A 16,396-nucleotide genomic window follows, 5' to 3' on the forward strand; every position below is an offset into this window, starting at 1 on the left:
CGTTATCTCTAACGGCGCTCCTCCTACTTTGGTCCGAGGGAATGAACAACTTTCGTTTGGGGGGGAGAGACGAGTGTCAAATGGCGCTGGATATTATTAGATCCGATGCAATGGCCAAATAAATATCCGATTCCTTCCGCTCAAATAATAGACGAAAATTGTTTGTTGTTTTTTCTTTCTTTCTTCGTGAAGGAAATAAACGACGACATTTTCGCCGCCATTCCGCGCAAACTCGGATCTTTTTATTTTTGGTTCCTCTCCAGTCATCGATCGTCTTTTCTTTTCTGGGGCGGACTGGTTGAAATGCAGCAGATCCGGCAGATGGAGAAGACAAAATCTGGGCTCTCGCTTCTTTGCTCATCCATCTGCTATTTCTTTTGATTTTCATTTTAAAAACAAAAAAGAAATTCGTTTCTTTTCTTTTTCCGCCCTTTTTTTGTTTTGTTGAACGCTGATGGCCGCCATCGGACTCGATTAAAAAGTCGCCTTTATTATTCTTTCCCCGGGGCTATATCCCTCCCTCGACAGCAGCCAACAGAAAAAAAAAGAAAAAAATAAAAATAAAAAGCGTTTCTTGTTGTTGTTTCGATCGGGAATAAGAATGGCAGCGTGATTCGTGCCGAGAGAGACGTTGGCGTGTCGACAGGCCGTCGTCCAAATGTTGCGTGACCCGTCCATAGACACACACACACACATACACACTCTCCTTTCTTTCTTTCTATCTATCTATACAAGTAACTGCCCCAACTGCTACTACAACTACTTTTCTGTCCCGACTCTCTGTGTAATAGAACCATAGTCCGTGCAACTAACCCCGCCATCTCTCATTGGTCGTTGGCCATTTTCTCTATTCCGGGTAGAGAGGGAGGGACTCTATCACACAATCGAATCACCCGAAAACGACATCAACTATCCTTAACTTTGTTATATATTTTCAAACAAAAACAGGAAAAAAGAAAAAACCAGAAAGAAGAGAAAAAGAGAGAGAGAAAAATATAACTATTCTTCTTACGACACACATAAAAACCGAGCAATATACACATACGCAATATAAAACGAAGAAGAAAAAAAAAACAATTGGTGGAGAGCGCTCCCTTTTAACAGCATCAACAAATAAGAAAAATAAATGAATAAACAAGGCCCGTACCGTTTGATGATGACGGCCCCAGAGTCGCCCAGTACAGTAGTGCAGTAATAGTAGTAGTGTGCGCGCCCATGTCGATTTGAACTTTTTTTTGTGTTGATAATTGCTGGCGTTCACAGCTGTTGCTAAACACACACACTCACGGATAAATCCAAGATTTCTTCTGGTTCACTTGTTCACTCGGTGACATCGACAACGAATCTGAGCTACCAGAAATTCCCTTTTTTTCGGATAGAAGTCACAAAAAAAAAAGTAAAATGCGTAATAAAAATCGGTGGTGGCTGTAGGCTGTTGTGACACGACGGCCAACCCTTCCGTATCAACAAACGGGTTACGCGTATCGAAGCGTGTTGGTTTCTGATTATATTTGATTCTTTCTTTCTTTTCTCCCAGAACTTTTTTTGGGTTTCAACTTTAAATAGATAACCCTTTACGGTACGTATATATTTTTTCTCCCCCCGAAAGGCCGAAGGAAAACGGATTTAGAAGAAGGAAGGAAGGACAGATGTAACATTTGGGAAGTTGCAGAGAGAGATGAGACTCTCTGACGGATGGGCAACTCTGAAAGAAGAAGGAGGGCAACCGGAGTGTTATAGGGCGTGGGACGAAGGGTTATAAAGACGGACACAACTGGGCCATACGGAGGGGCCCGGCGGAGAGCCGGGCGGTGCAATATAGTTTTTTGTTTTGAGGCCGGGGGCCCTTCGTCTTCTTCTTCTTCTTCTTCTTTCTTGTATATAGTGTGTCATATAAAATGCGGAGGCTGCGAAAGGGACCTCGGAAGAAAAGAGGTTTTTTATTTTATAACAGCACGCCAAAGGTTGTAAAATGCAATTGCAAAGGGTTACTCCTAAGAAGAAGAAGAAGGGTGCTGTACTCTTCTTTTTTCTTTAATACTTTTGGAAATGTTTTATATAAGAGAAAAGAAGGGGCTTTTGTGTAACTTTTTTCGGGTTTTCTGACCGACCCCCCCCCCCTTTTTTTCTTCCTCTGAGGGACTATTGGGAAAAAAAACAAATTTTTCTTATCTCATATAAAAAGGGGTGAGCTACTCTGGGGATGGACAGAAAAAGTGTCGGGTCATTCAAGTCCCTTTTTTTTCTAGACCTTCCATACGCAATACTTTTTATTTTCCGACTGGGTTGAAGGATACGCAACCCTTTGGCCTAGCGAGTTCATCGGCCTATATTATATTGGTTCTTTCAAGGGGGTTGCATCATAAACCAATAAAAGAAAATCGCGCTTTCTTATTTCTGGAAGAAGAAGAAGTTCCGAAGGTTGTAAAAAGGGTTGAAAATAACCCCCTCTCTTCTAACCTCTTTCTTGACCGTTTCCCTGGCTTTTACTTTTTATTAGTATTATTTGTTGCTGTGTTGTAGCGCATAGTTCACCCCCCGAGAAAAAATAAAAATTTCCAGCCGAGATTTTGGGACCGGTTGGAACAGTTGGTTCTGGCGACTGATATCGTCCAGTGTGTCGCTTGGCATTTGCACCGACGTGTGTGTTTGTACGTTGTATAGTTGAGCAGTGGAACACAATTATTATCGCCGATTGGTGGTGTTTGACAATCGTCGCCCGTTTTCCGTCGTGTGTGAGTGCCTGTTTTATTGAAAGTGTGTTACTCCCGTCAAACTCCCGAAAGTGTCGTCGTTCGCCCATTTTCGATAGCCGAAAACGGGCCGACGCGCGCAATCGCCGATATATATATAGGCCTATATCTCTTCGCCTTTTTTTGTGGTGTGTGTGTGGCGGCCATTTGCATCGGATTGGTGTTGGAGCGATGGAAACTGAAAGGGTAAAAATATAAAATAAAAAATGCCATGGAGAGAGAGAAACAATTCCGTCTAATCAAAATTGGCCGTTAAAAAGTGGTAAAGATAAGGTCAAATAGCCGCCGTTGCAGTAGCAATCAAAGTTGAGTGTTCATTCCGCGTTGAGAAAAAGAGGAGCGAGCGCTCATTATGTGCGCATTTTTTCGGTTTGCTTTAGACTCTCTTTGGGTTGTGTCTTTTCTCTGGTCGTGGCCCAGGCTTCTCTTCTTCCATCATCTCCTTTTCTCTCTCTAGTCTCTCTCCTTGTATAAATATGAAATTGGTAAATATTATATTCAATTGCGGGGATGTAAAAAAATATAAAAGAAGAAATCTTTAAAAAAAAGGAGAAAATGTTTGGAGAACAGAACAACAACAAAAAAATTAAAAATGGGGAAAAAATAAAGGCGAATAAAAAAGATTTCAATGGAAATAATCATCATGGCTCAAGTATTCATTTAAAATTCCCACCGGCAAAGTTCCCCCTTTTTTTTCTTGAATTTTTTTTTTTTATTTTTTGTTATTTCTCAAAGAAAAAGGACGGGAAACCGACGCCGCCGACGTCGCCGCACTATAAAAGAATGGCACTTTAATATATAGATATTCCACCGAAAAAAAAAGAAAAAAAAACTTCTCTCACTTCTTTATAAAACTTTCCCGACGACAACGGCCTTTTATGAAATGATATTCCATTTTATACTTGTACACACACACATCCTCTTTTTATTAATATGGCATATACTGTACTATACAGCGCAGCGCAAGTTGCGCTGCTGATGTTGTGTTCTACTCTTGCGTGCATTATAGTTTGTTGTAGGTATTACAAACGTGAAACTATTATTGTTTCGCGTCTATAATATTGTCTGTAGACTGCGTGGGTTGCATGGGTTCTTCGCTCGACCTTTTACTTCCCTCTTAACTCTTTTTATTTTTATGATTAGAGTTTGCTGTTGGCCAATCGGCCACATAGTATTATTATTATTATTATTATTATCAAAAGTCGTTAAATAGACTTTTTGTTTTTGGTTCTTTTTGTTTGGCGTCCAAGTCCGCCGAAAACAACCGCGCCGTATAGACTGTGTGCTGTGCTGTGCTGGTCTGTGGCTGTGGCCGGCCAGTCTATCCAAGTTGTTATAGATATATAGTTATAGTTTGTTGGACTATATCTATCTATAGAGAGATAAAGCCCGGCGATGTGTATTATACGGTTCTATAAGAGTTTTGGGTGTTTGTGTGTGTCTGTGTGTAGAACGGGAGGGGGAATCGCGCGCTATTCAAACTGACTTTATTAGCCCGTGGGTGTTTTGAGGCTTCTTATAGATATAAAGTAGATTGCACACTCGGTGTATAGTTTTGGACTTGTCGGCCGTTTTTGTTTTTTCTTTCCAGAATAAAGAAGCTCAAAGGCCGGCGTTGTTCTATACAGCGCCGTGTGTAATAACGAGGGCTCTTGCGGTAATTTCAGCACACTATACACACAAGTCGAGTTTCTTTCTTTTAGAAGAAGAAGAAGACCAACATTTCTATCCTATATATCCTCGTGTTGGCTTCTTCCTGATGCTAGAAAGAAGATAAGTATATAGGCACCGACGGATTTTTGTTTTTTGTCTGTACAATTTTCTTCATTTCTTATTTCCTTCTTGAAAAGTTAAAAAGAAAAGAAAGAAAAAAAAAAAGTATTTTCTGTCCTCCCACCCGCTGGTTGGCAAGAAACCGCGAAGAAGTCGTCATCATTATTATGCTACTATACTACATACAACGTTTCATGGAATATTTCTTCTTTTTCTTCTTTTTCTTTTTTCGGTTTATATAATAATGAGCTTTCGGTCCTGCTTCATCGATGAGCTCCAATGCGCTCAGGGTCTGTTTCAACACGCTATACGGCGACCAAAAAGCCGTCGGGGTTCTTTTCTTCTTTTCTTTTTCTTCTTCTTCTTCTTCTTCGTGATCTATTCACGCCGCACAGCCTAAAAAACAAAACAAAAAAACCAACAACAGGCGCCTAAGCCAAAAGGCGCAGACAGGACGTCGCCGTCTTCCGTGGCGTAGTCCATCATTTTCTTTGAGCTACAAGAAGAAGAAGAAGTTTGCGTGTTTCCAGGGCCCCCCCTTTAACACTCATGCGCACTCTTTTTTTTCTTTTCTTTCCCGTCTCTTGTTTGTGCGCTCTTTAATGGATCCCAAAGTATAGAGCGTTGAGTTATTCATGTGCACCAAAAGAAAAAGAAAAAAAAAAACGCAACATGCACATGACCAGCCAACCAAACGAACAAGTTTTGAGAAAGTCTTCCGACATTGGTCCCGCATATATTTAGGAGGCCCCGAAAAAAGAAAGAAAGAAAATTTTAGTTTTTTTTTTTTCGTTTCTTGCTTGTTACCCCCCTTTATTATATTATATATTTTTTCGTTACTATGTACGCGTAACTATAGAGAGAGAGTCTATACTATCACATAGTTTAAACATTGAGAGTATAGACTGTACGCCCACCAAGTTATTTTTCTTTTTCGTAATTATACGACGCGGTGCTTCTTTTTGATGCAATTCTCGACGTCAAAATTTCGCTCTCTCTTATTACAAATGATTAGATTCCATCTGTGTTAGGCCTAAAGAATTGTGTTGGCTGAAAATCGCCGGTATACGACGGCCATCTTTTTCTTCTTGTAGAATGGAATTCTTCGATTGCTCCTTGCTCTGTGTGTCTTTGAGGCTCTTATTTGTCGATGTTGCTTTCAAGGGACTTTCTTACATCCTCTTGACTATATGTGCGGGGGGAACGTATCAAATAAATCACGAGCCGGAAAATAACAAAAACAGCAAAGATATATAGTAGACTACTACGAAGGGTAGAACCATTTGCTGGTGGAAGAGCAATCTCTTTTTCTTGCTGGCTTGTGAGTTTTTCTTAGCCCCCGAAAAAAAGATATACGAGGCAACAGCGGCTATCAAATTAGTTTCTTTTCGGGAGTAAAGCAGCAGCAGCAGCAGCTACTACCCCCAGTTGTATGTTTGAAGAAGCCAAAAAAAAAAAAAAGAGGAGGATCGCCTTTCTGTGGCTGTCAGCAGTCGTGCCGTCAATTCACGTGATTGAATGTTGTATTATATGTTGTGCTGTAGGCCTATATACATACGCAATAGGGCATTTCCAGAATGTCCAACCGATCCGCACTGCTGGAATAAATATTGTGTAATCGGAGAAACATGCTACCGAGATAATCGTGTTTGCTGGACGCATTTCGGTGTCGATTACTCAAAGCCTATTTTAACTTGAAAAAGAAAAATGAGTTAAGAAGTAAAAATTAAGTGCTATGGATTTTCGCCCTTTTTTTTTGGGGGGGGGGGGGAAGAGGAGTTGCTGGGTGGACGCCATTTTGGATTTAGGCCTAGACATATTTATCTAACTGTCTGGCGGCTGTTGAATGTTTTAGGCCTCTATCTCTCTCAACGCTTTGAAGAAATTTTTGAAAATGTTGTTTCGTTTGTAAGGGATCACGCGTTTTTTTTTCCGGAGGGAGGAAGAAAAATTTATTTCCGTGTAAGCCGACGGCATCCGGCCGGACGAGAATAGCAACACGCCAAGCGCGGAGGCAGATATTATACAAGTCTTGACTTTGAGCAACTTAAATCCTGCCTATATAGTAACCGATGGATTTATTAAAAAACAAGAGTCGGCCCGTCGATATATAGTCCGCGAGCGTCCGCTGGCTTATTTCGTTACAGTATTAACTTTGTGTGTCCGGGCTTTTCCCAACCGAGAGAAAACAAATTGAAAACATTCCTAATAAACCACATCACATGCGCCGAAAAACCAATAAGGTGTGGACCCCCAAAAAGAAGCTGCCATTTCTTTCCTTATCCTCATTAGATCGAAAATTGAACAGACCATCTTTCTTCTTCTTCTTCTTCTTTTTCATCTTTGCATGCGAGAAATGCGTTCATTTCCCAAGGTGAAATGTGTCGGCGTCGATATAAGATGGAGCTGGCCCTTCTCTATACTATCCTATATAGTATATCTATCCATCCAATAAAGGAGCTCACGGAGGATAAAGAAGAAGAAGAAGAAGAGGATGTATAATTCACAAGAGTTAGTTAGGGATAGTCTTATAGGCTATACGGGACGAGCTGGAACCGCCTAAAAGTGGCCGTTGAACTGCATCAATCCAAATGTTACTACCTTGAAAATAGCGCTATTCAAAGTGAGTCAATATTGAAGTGAGGCCGTTGGGCGCCGCCTTCTGCAGAGCCACACGGCGGAAAGGAAAAAAAAAAAATACAAAACGAACGAACGAAACGAAAAAATGAAGCGGTGGTGGTGGTGCGCGGCGTGTGCAATTTTCATAAATTTCCCGACTCGTAAATTACAAACCAGCCCAGCCAACGGAGAGCGGGGCTTTAGATATAATATATATAAATATATCTTTCTCTAGTGTTGCAGTGCGCACAGGGCAGGGCACAGTTGTTTGGTTTTCTTTTTTTTTGAATGCCGTGCGAGTTTTCCCATTCGACTCGATTGTATATTTAACATGTCACGCAACTATTGTGCGCCTTATTTTGAAAGGGGGAAAAAAGAAAAATACTTGAACGGCCCCGTGAGTTTTGCAGACACAGCCGATAATAACAAAACAACGTTGCGCCATACATCACTAAACAGCCGGGGAACAATTCTCTTTTTTTTTTTTTCTTTTTTCTCCCGTGTAATCATCCAAGTTCGTATGTATAAGAAGTATACAGAACCTCGGAAACTAGAGAGAAAAATAGTCTACGACATTCATAACTTTTGGGACCTTGTGAATGTGTTAGGCCTCAAAATATCAGACAAATGTGTATTTATAGATCTGTGCTGATGGGGGGGGGGGGGCACGTGGTTTGTTGCATGTCTTTGCCGCATTGTCAAAATTAGAAAAAGTGAAAATTTGTTTGGTCTTCTTCTTTTATTTTTGCGCCGTTGGAGAAAATAGGCAATTTATTTTATTTGTAGTTTTTACTTTTATCTTCATGGCTACTGCCATACCATCACCGTAGCTATAATACTTACTATACTAGAGCAATACACCCAATTTCGACTCACACATTTCATTTCTCCCCCTTTTTCTTCTTCTTCTGATTCCTCCGCTTCTTTTTTTCTTTCCGACTCCTGCCCATCTGGGAGAAGAAACAATCGAATAACGTCGGCTCCCTTGCTCACTACATGTTAAGGTTTCTACTATAAATATATATTTTCCCTTTGACTCTTGTGTGTGTGTCTTATATGCCTTAAATCCCACCCACCCCAAAGTCGCTGGGTTGAGGGGGGAAAAGGAGCGAGGCAATTCCACGAGCAATGTGCTCTTCTCTGATAGGCTGCCAACAAGAGAGTGAGGGGGGGAAACAGGGTAAAAAAAAGGGAGGGAGAACTACTACTACTACTACCCCCAGCCAGCCAAAGAAAAGAAGAAGAAGAAGAATTACGACATGAAAGGTCTTCCTGACTTTTTCTCTCTCTCCGGCTGGCATGTTACGTACGATACCGCAGGGGATTGTATGTGTCTGTGTGTCTAAAAAGAGAAGTTGAAAAAAAGAAGAAGAAGGGGGGAAGAAGATGAACACAAGTTTTCTTCTTCTTCTTCTTTCTGAAAAGAATTATATAAGATGGCTAACACAGCTACACAGCACACACACTGTATTTTGGTTAGTCCCTAGACAGGAAGCCGCTGTTGCCGTCTGTAATTGCACGCTCGAGGAGAGAAACCGAAGGAATACATTTCTCTAATAGTAGATATTGTAAGATTACATCGTATATACCTCTCAGTCTAATACAAGTGCGCACACGTTTTTCTCTCTTTCTCTCTCTCGACTTTGTAATCATTTTTGGTGTGTTTCCATCCCCGAAAAGTTTTGGCCCCTTTTTTCCCGAGTTGGAAAAAGAAGAAGGGTGTTTTCTTATTATAATGATGAGGTGGAGTAATGCATAATTCGCCTGGCTCTTTTTTTTTTTAACTCTCCAGCGGATAGGAGACCTCGCTCCTCCCTTTTTACCCGTCGATGATTTATCTCCGTTAATTACAGTTTTGACCGAGACCATACATAATGCCCGGCCTGCTGGCTCTCGTATTATGTATCTCTTGATTATTTATGTGCAGAGTAGAGAGAGAGAGAGCTACTCTGGATGCTAAATTATTCTTTTTATTTTTTTGGTTATTTTGTTGCCGGCAGGACCCAATGGCTGCCCGAGAAGAAGAGGTCGCCAGACGTACACGCGCTACCAGACGCTGGAATTGGAGAAAGAGTTTCACTTTAATCACTACTTGACAAGGCGGAGGCGGATCGAAATCGCTCACGCCCTTTGCCTGACTGAGCGGCAGATCAAAATCTGGTTCCAGAATCGGCGCATGAAGCTCAAGAAGGAGCTGAGGGCCGTCAAGGAGATCAACGAGCAGGCCCGTCGCGAGCGCGAGGAGCAGGAGAGTTCGATCCGCAACAGCGGCGGAGGTGGCGACCATCACGACGGCGGACACAAGAGCAAGCACCAGCAGTCTCACCATCACGCTTCGTCGTCGCATCACCAGCAGCAGCAGCAACAGCAGCAGCATCACGGCCAGCAGCAGCAACTGGGCCAGGACCGGCACCACGTCCATCATCACGATCTGCTGCAGGCCGCCGCTTCGGCCAACTACGCCGCCGACATCAGCAAAATGGCCGCCAAGAGCCTGACATAAGAAACGACGACGTCCAACTTTAAAGCGAAACAAACCAAAATTGCCAGGTGACAACTAAACAACAAAACAACATTCACATCATGTAGCAAACACAACGACGTCAGATTTTCACGAGAAAATCGGCGTCCCCCTTATATTTCCTCCCCCCTCCCGTTTCAACACCCACTCGCACAAACTATAGATATAGAAATACGTAAGACTCTATAACCTCCCCAAGTGAAGTTTGACTGCCTTGTAACATCCGATACTCTTTGATGGCCATCTTTCCCCCTACCAGAAACGAACGTTCCCCGCACCACCTCAAACTAAATAATCTTCTTGACAATTTTTTCTTTTCCTTAATAACTATTTCCACCTTGTTCATTTTTTCTTCTTCTTCTTCATTTTATGTGTGTGTGGTTCACATTTATTTCTTTTGACCAACGAAGAAGAAGAGGATCGTAATTGCTTGCCGGAACCGCATTATCTGTGGGCGGAACCGATTTTTTTTTCTTCTTCTTTTCTTCTTGGAGCGCGGCATAATCGAACCCCGAAAGTGGTGAGCTCCGTCTCTCTCCTACTCACCACAAAATTCCCTTTTTTTTTCTTTTTTTTTCCCGAACCTCATCAACACCTGGAGTCGCCCATTTCGAACATTAAAGGCAAGAAGAAAAACGGGGCGGCCCCTCATTGCGCGGCGCATCCTGTCGCTTTTATTTCCGTTTCTCCAGCGGGGAGTCCAGATCAAATCCGCCGGCTTAATGTTATAATCTAAAAAAGAAGAAGAAGAATTCCATAAGTCAGTCACGTATGTGCGACTACTACGCCGCCATCTTATTCAAAAGAAGAAGAAGAAGAACTTTGAACTCTTTTCTACGTGCAACTTACTATACACAGCCCCGGATTCTTCACCATTCGATTCTCTCCGCTACACACCCGCTTGCTGCTGAGGCTATATTTCCCCCTCCGCTTTTTTTCTTTTTGGACACAAATGGCGACCACCAGTCTTTCTTCTATTCACGGTCGGACAGAGACACATCAATCAGCATTTGTGGGCGAACAGAAAAGGAAAAGAAAAAGGGGGAGAGAAGCTTTTTTCTTCTCTTCCGTCCTGGAGCTCCAGCTCCGTTCCAGGCCGTTTGATCCATCTCCTCTTTGTCTCTACACGACTCCCGATGGACTGCACCACCACCACCACCCCGGAAAAAGAAGAAGAAGAACCAATGTGAGTGCGAACGCACATAACCGACATTACATCGCCTGCCTCCATCTCTCTATAGAGACTAGCGCACGTCGTCCAGCCCGCCCGTCGCCCACTCTGCCCCGGTTCCAATCAGCAATTTGATTATCGATGATGAGATGGCTCGAGCGGGAGATGATTGCGTGTGAAGCCATCCGCGAAACGGGCACAAACGGCCTCGTCTATACACTAGTAGTGTAGTGTAGTGTGCTTGCTGCTGCTGCACTACAGTCACAACAAACCCCCGCGGAGGATTGCAGCTCCGGAATGATTGGTTGGCTCGCCCCTTCGGGCCAATGGCCGCTCTCTTGTGTTCAGAGCGGCGGCCCCCCCTCACTCACTCACTATGATGGCTGATATGCTCTTTGCGTGTTCCAACGCCATTGGTCTTTTTATTTTTCTTTCCTTTTTTTTTCTCTCTAAAAATTATCCAAAAATCTGAAACGATTTTTGTGTGTTTTTTTCTTTCCAGCTCCTTTTGTGTTTGTGGGTGTTTTCATATTCAGATGCGTATTTTTTTTTTTTGGTGCGTGCGAGCGTCGTTGCGACGGGCAAAGGCCAAAGTTCGTCGTTTGAGCAATGGAGAAATATTATATTAGGCCCACCTCCGAGTCAATCAGAGAGTAGTAAACAAACCAAGCGAAAAGAAAATGAAAACTGAACAGGGAAATTTCTTGAAACAAAAAATACGTAAAACAAAAATTATATTTTAGTGCGAGTCCCCCCCCCTCCCTACTTCCCTTTTAAACTCTTATATACGTAATGTTTTGATCTGTTTTTTTGACACTGAACTACTTGAAATACGTAACGCAACTTGTAGTCATCACACAAACGATGAGGTTCAGGTGAGCCTGGCCAATTTGGATTGGATTCTTTTTCTTTCTATTTTTATTTGAATTGGAAATGAACACACAAAAATAATCGATGAACTTATTATACGTAAAGATTTGTTGTTCTTCACAAAACAACAGCTTTTTTTTGGGTCTTAAAATTGAACTCGTGTAACTTTTTTCGGTTGCTTTTTTTTCTCTCTCTCTCTCTCCCGTTCTGGATAAAAGAACAAAAGATAAATGGAACAGAAATACGTAATGCATTTGTACAACCGCCGTTGTTTGGTTGAAACTTTGTTTTTTTTTCATGAGGGACGCTTTTTTTATTCTAATTATTATTCAAAGAAAAGACAAAAACATTTGTTTGTTGTGTGTGGTGGGTTTTCGTCGTCGTGTTTGTCCGTCTTTGATTCTAATTTTTTCGTTTTTTGTTTCTGTTATGTGCTTTTATCTCTCTGACATCGTTGGGTATATGTTGCGTGTGGATGTTTGGAATTATTTTTCGTGAGTTTTTCGTGAGCGTGCTGACCGTTTTCTTTCGCACTGTGCGCGGGACAAATTTTTCTTTTTCTACAAACCCCCGGGGTTTTTTTTGAAATTTTATTGGCAATTATCGGGGGAGGGAAAATGAAGAGGAGGAATCAAAATTTTTGAAGTGGGTCATTTTCTTGCGGGGAGTTGGGGGAGGGGGGGTTTAAGGGTGAGACTATTACGAGAATATTACTTTTTAAAAAAATGTAGAGGCTGTTGTCGTTACCGGCAGACGCCAGTTTTGACGAGTCATCTACCGGAGTGATGATGGGAATAATATTTTCATCTCTCATTTCGCGTGAATTAAAAATTTCGGGACTTTTTTTTCCATCTATTTTTATTGCGTCGTATTAAAGCCATTCGCACCCCGCCCATTTCTCTCTCTCGTCAATCCCCTCCAAACTCGTTTATGAAGTATTAATCCAGTAGAACATGTTTTGAAAAACTCTCGAGAAAAAATCATTTGGGGTTTTTGATTTATATTTTTCAACTCGCTTGTGATATTTCCGATACCACAAACACACAAACAAACAAATGAAATCATTTTTTTTAATCAACAATTTTAAAAATGTCCCCCCACTCCAAACTGCCAGTAAAAAAAAAAATCTATTTAAAAAAACCAGTGGCCAATTATTAATTTTTCGACTTGGCCGTCGGACGGATCGATTTAGACAGCGACGGGCGTCCGTGTTGAATCGTTCCGTCGCGTTTCGTGCGCCATTCGCTGGAAACTATTGACCACTCTCCACTCTCCTCCTCCTCCTCTAAACAAGAAAGAAAAACCCTCGAGTATACGTCAGCATTGTGATTGTGTACTACCACATTTGTGCGTCCATTTTGTCTCTCGACTATCTCTTCATTTTCTCTCGCCCGATGATTCCATTAACGTGAAGAAAACAAAAAACCAACCAACAAACAAACAAACCGCCATGACACAAAAATGATGCCCATCTCTTTCTCTCTTGATGATGATGATAATAACGCAAATACGTAAAAAATGCGAGGGTCGTAATGAAAATTCGGACTCGTGCCAGTTATTATAGACAACCAAAAAAGAAATTAGATACGTAAAAAAAAAACATTGATCGTCCGTGATGATCGTGAACAAGTGTGTGTTTTTTAATAACCCAATGAATTTTTTTTTCGAATTTCTGTTTGTTTGTCCCAGTAATTTTTTGATTTGTTGTCTCTATTGGTAAAAATGTTCTCGTTCGCTCTCTTATTTTTTAAAATGAAATTTGATTATCTCCTCCTATTATGGCAAACAACAAAAAAGAAACAGGCTAGAAAACGAAAATACGTAAAACATTGAGATCAATACTCGAGAGTATCTTATAGCCTTATAAAGGTGTTGCATTTTCTGATTTTGTCGATTCGATTTCATTTGACTTTGTTGTTTCGATTTAGCTTTTATCCCTCGCGATTGATTGATTCTTCGTGCGTTTGTTTTCCCCCCTCTCTCTCTCTGTGTTTGTCTGATTGTGTAAAGTTAGTGGAGGGGGGACGTTTTATTTTTTAAAAAGAGGCCAACGCGGGAACTTGTTTGTAATATCGAAAGCGTTCGAGCTAAACATTTTACAAATTTATCCACCAGGTTTAAAAAAAAAGTAAATTTCAATGTTTCTCTGTTTGAATGACGAAAAACGAAACCTCATCACGTTTTTTTTTTTAATTATTAATATTTTTTTCAAGTTTTGATTGCGATTGCTTCTCGTGTGTGAATGGGTGCCCCCGACGAATTTTTGATTTTTTAATTACATAAGAAGAAAAACCTCTCCCGACCGAATTATACATTGTCATCGTTCTTCGCATTCTTTTCTACAAAATTTTCCCTTTTTTTTTTTGTTTTTCCAACCAACTTGTCTCCGGTTTATCATCATCCTCTCTCGAAGTTGATTGCGTAAACGGAGAAGGGGCAAGAAAGGAGAGAAAATGAAGAGAAAATTTTGGGGTTTAAAAGAGAAGAACGATGACCCCCCACGCAGGCAGTTTTTCTTTCTAGACAACAAGACAACAAAAAAAAAGAAAAGAAAAGGAAAAAAAAATAATATCGTGTGTTTTCGTCTTTTATATAGTTACACTTGATGTTGATTCGTTATGTCCCTATTTCCCCCCACCCATTCACCCCCCACCCCTCTCTATTTTGAAAAATAATTTCTCTATTTCCCGACCGTAGTACTATACTCACTCCCTCGCTGATGTGTTAACCATCTTTTGTCTTTTTTCTTCAAAGCCACCGGCCCGACATCGTTATCGTCAAGATCCTGAAACGATGAAAAATTGATTAGCTATTATTATTAGGATCCGCTCAACAACAGCAACAACAGTTGTTTCAGTTTTGTTTTCCACAATATACCGGTTCCAGACAGAAACAGAAATTGATCGAGAAAATGCAGAACTAGTTGGGGGGGATATTTTTTAGTAGATATTCTCGCATTTTTATTAATATTGTTTAGGCTCCTCCGTAAGCAACAATCACAATCCTATCTGTGCAATAAGGAAAAAAAAGGCAAACAAACCTATTATAAAATAGAAAGAAAGATACCAACTCCCAAAGAAGTAGCGAATCCAATTTTCTGTTGTTTTTTTTTTCTTCTTCTTTTTAATTGCGAAATAAAATATTAAAAAAATGTGAAAAAAAAAATTAATAAGTGTACAGAAAGATTTGTTTCTTTTTTCGTTGCGGTCGTGTGTGTGTTTGTTGTTTTCAGGAACCGAGTTTTAAAAAGACAAAAATTACTTTTTTTTTTTCATACACAGTGAGACTTTATATGGAGCTGACCTCTCTCTCTCTCTATTCTCCCACCTTCCACTTTTCCTTGAAAATTGGGAATTTTTTTTATTTTATCATTATTATTATTATTATTATTATTTCTAATATTCAAAAATGAAATGAACAAAAATCCCCATTTCCCTTCCCTCTGTCCCCCCTCCCCAACTTCTATTCAGAAAATTAAGTATCGTGTGTGCTCCCCCCTCGCTTATTGTATCTTTATATTACATGGTTACGTTAATTTTGTTTTTTTCTCCTTTTTGCTGGCTCAGTGAACGTGTTATTTCTCTATCCTCTTATACGTATAATAAGCTCATTCTCTGTCTCTCTCTTTCTATTTCTCTTGTTTTGTTTATTGTTTTTTTTTCTTAATTATTAATTAATTTCAACCCAAATAATTCACTCCGACCCCGCCCCTGTCTCCTCCCCCCACACTTAAAACAAGAAAATCTCGGAAACATTTTGACGTTTCGTCTGTCGTGATTTTTTTAAATTGATTTCGGTGACATTCAAACGTTACAACAACAATCCCCCACTAAATATGTCAAATCGGTCGTGAAAAGAAGAAAACAAAAATCTCCCGACAAAATATTTCACACACACCTCAACTATGTCTCGATTCCCGGAGACTTCATATTTTTTTTTAAATTTTTTTTCAATTTTAATTGAGATACTCGCACCGACAAAATATTTCCCCAATTTTTATTTTCAAAAATTCATTTTTTCTCTCTCACACGCGCGCCATTTTTGTTTTCAAAAATTTTTTCGTTTGTTGTTGTTTCGGTGTCGACACTTGTAGTAATTCTTTTCTCTCCTCTATACTCTCTACTCTAACTGCCCTTTTTTTTCCGTATATTTTTTTTTTCTTTTTTAGTTTTAATTTTTTTATCTTTCGAGACAAAAAAAATATATAAACAATGTGGGAAAATGATCATTTCTTCTTTCTTGTTTCCGTGCACCACGCACATATAAACGCACAGCGCATACTGACACATCGTCGGCTAGAGAGTATAAGAAAGAAAGAAAACACGTTTAACTTGCACCCACACGCACTGCGCCACCACTCACATCCGTTGGGTAGAAAGGAAACGAGCTTTTATTAGATATTTTTCTGTGTCTATAGCGTCGAAAAAAAAATGGAAACAAAAACTCGAATTTTTGTTCGGGTCTGTGGTGTGTGGTGTGGTCGGTAATTTGACACATTCATTTTGACTAGGCAACAGCAGCGGCGGTGCATCACTCCCGACATAAGAAACAAAAAAGAAAAACGGGAGGCAGATTGAAGGAAAGAAGAAGAAGAAAAGAGTCTTTTTTTTGTTTTTGTTTTCTTCTTCTTCTTTCCTTCTTTCAGTCGATAAAGTAAACTTGTAATAACAGCCAAACTGTTGTTGTTTC

The 16,396-nt window shown here is 40.4% G+C and overlaps 1 protein-coding gene across 7 annotated transcripts in view; it reads left to right on the plus strand.

Moving 5' to 3' along the window:
• The window catches only part of LOC124199975 (homeobox protein abdominal-A homolog), a 78,166-nt gene extending 62,597 nt beyond the window's left edge, over nucleotides 1-15,569 (plus strand). For all 7 annotated transcript variants that reach the window (XM_046596052.1, XM_046596056.1, XM_046596053.1 and 4 more), the window contains one exon: nucleotides 9,146-15,569. In XM_046596052.1, the coding sequence (XP_046452008.1) occupies nucleotides 9,146-9,648 (503 nt within the window). In that variant the 3' untranslated portion in view covers nucleotides 9,649-15,569. The remainder of the gene's footprint in view (nucleotides 1-9,145) is intronic.
• Nucleotides 15,570-16,396: the final 827 nt, after the last annotated feature.

The sequence above is a fragment of the Daphnia pulex genome, chromosome 8 (assembly GCF_021134715.1).
Source record: "Daphnia pulex isolate KAP4 chromosome 8, ASM2113471v1".
Lineage (NCBI taxonomy): Eukaryota > Metazoa > Arthropoda > Branchiopoda > Diplostraca > Daphniidae > Daphnia > Daphnia pulex.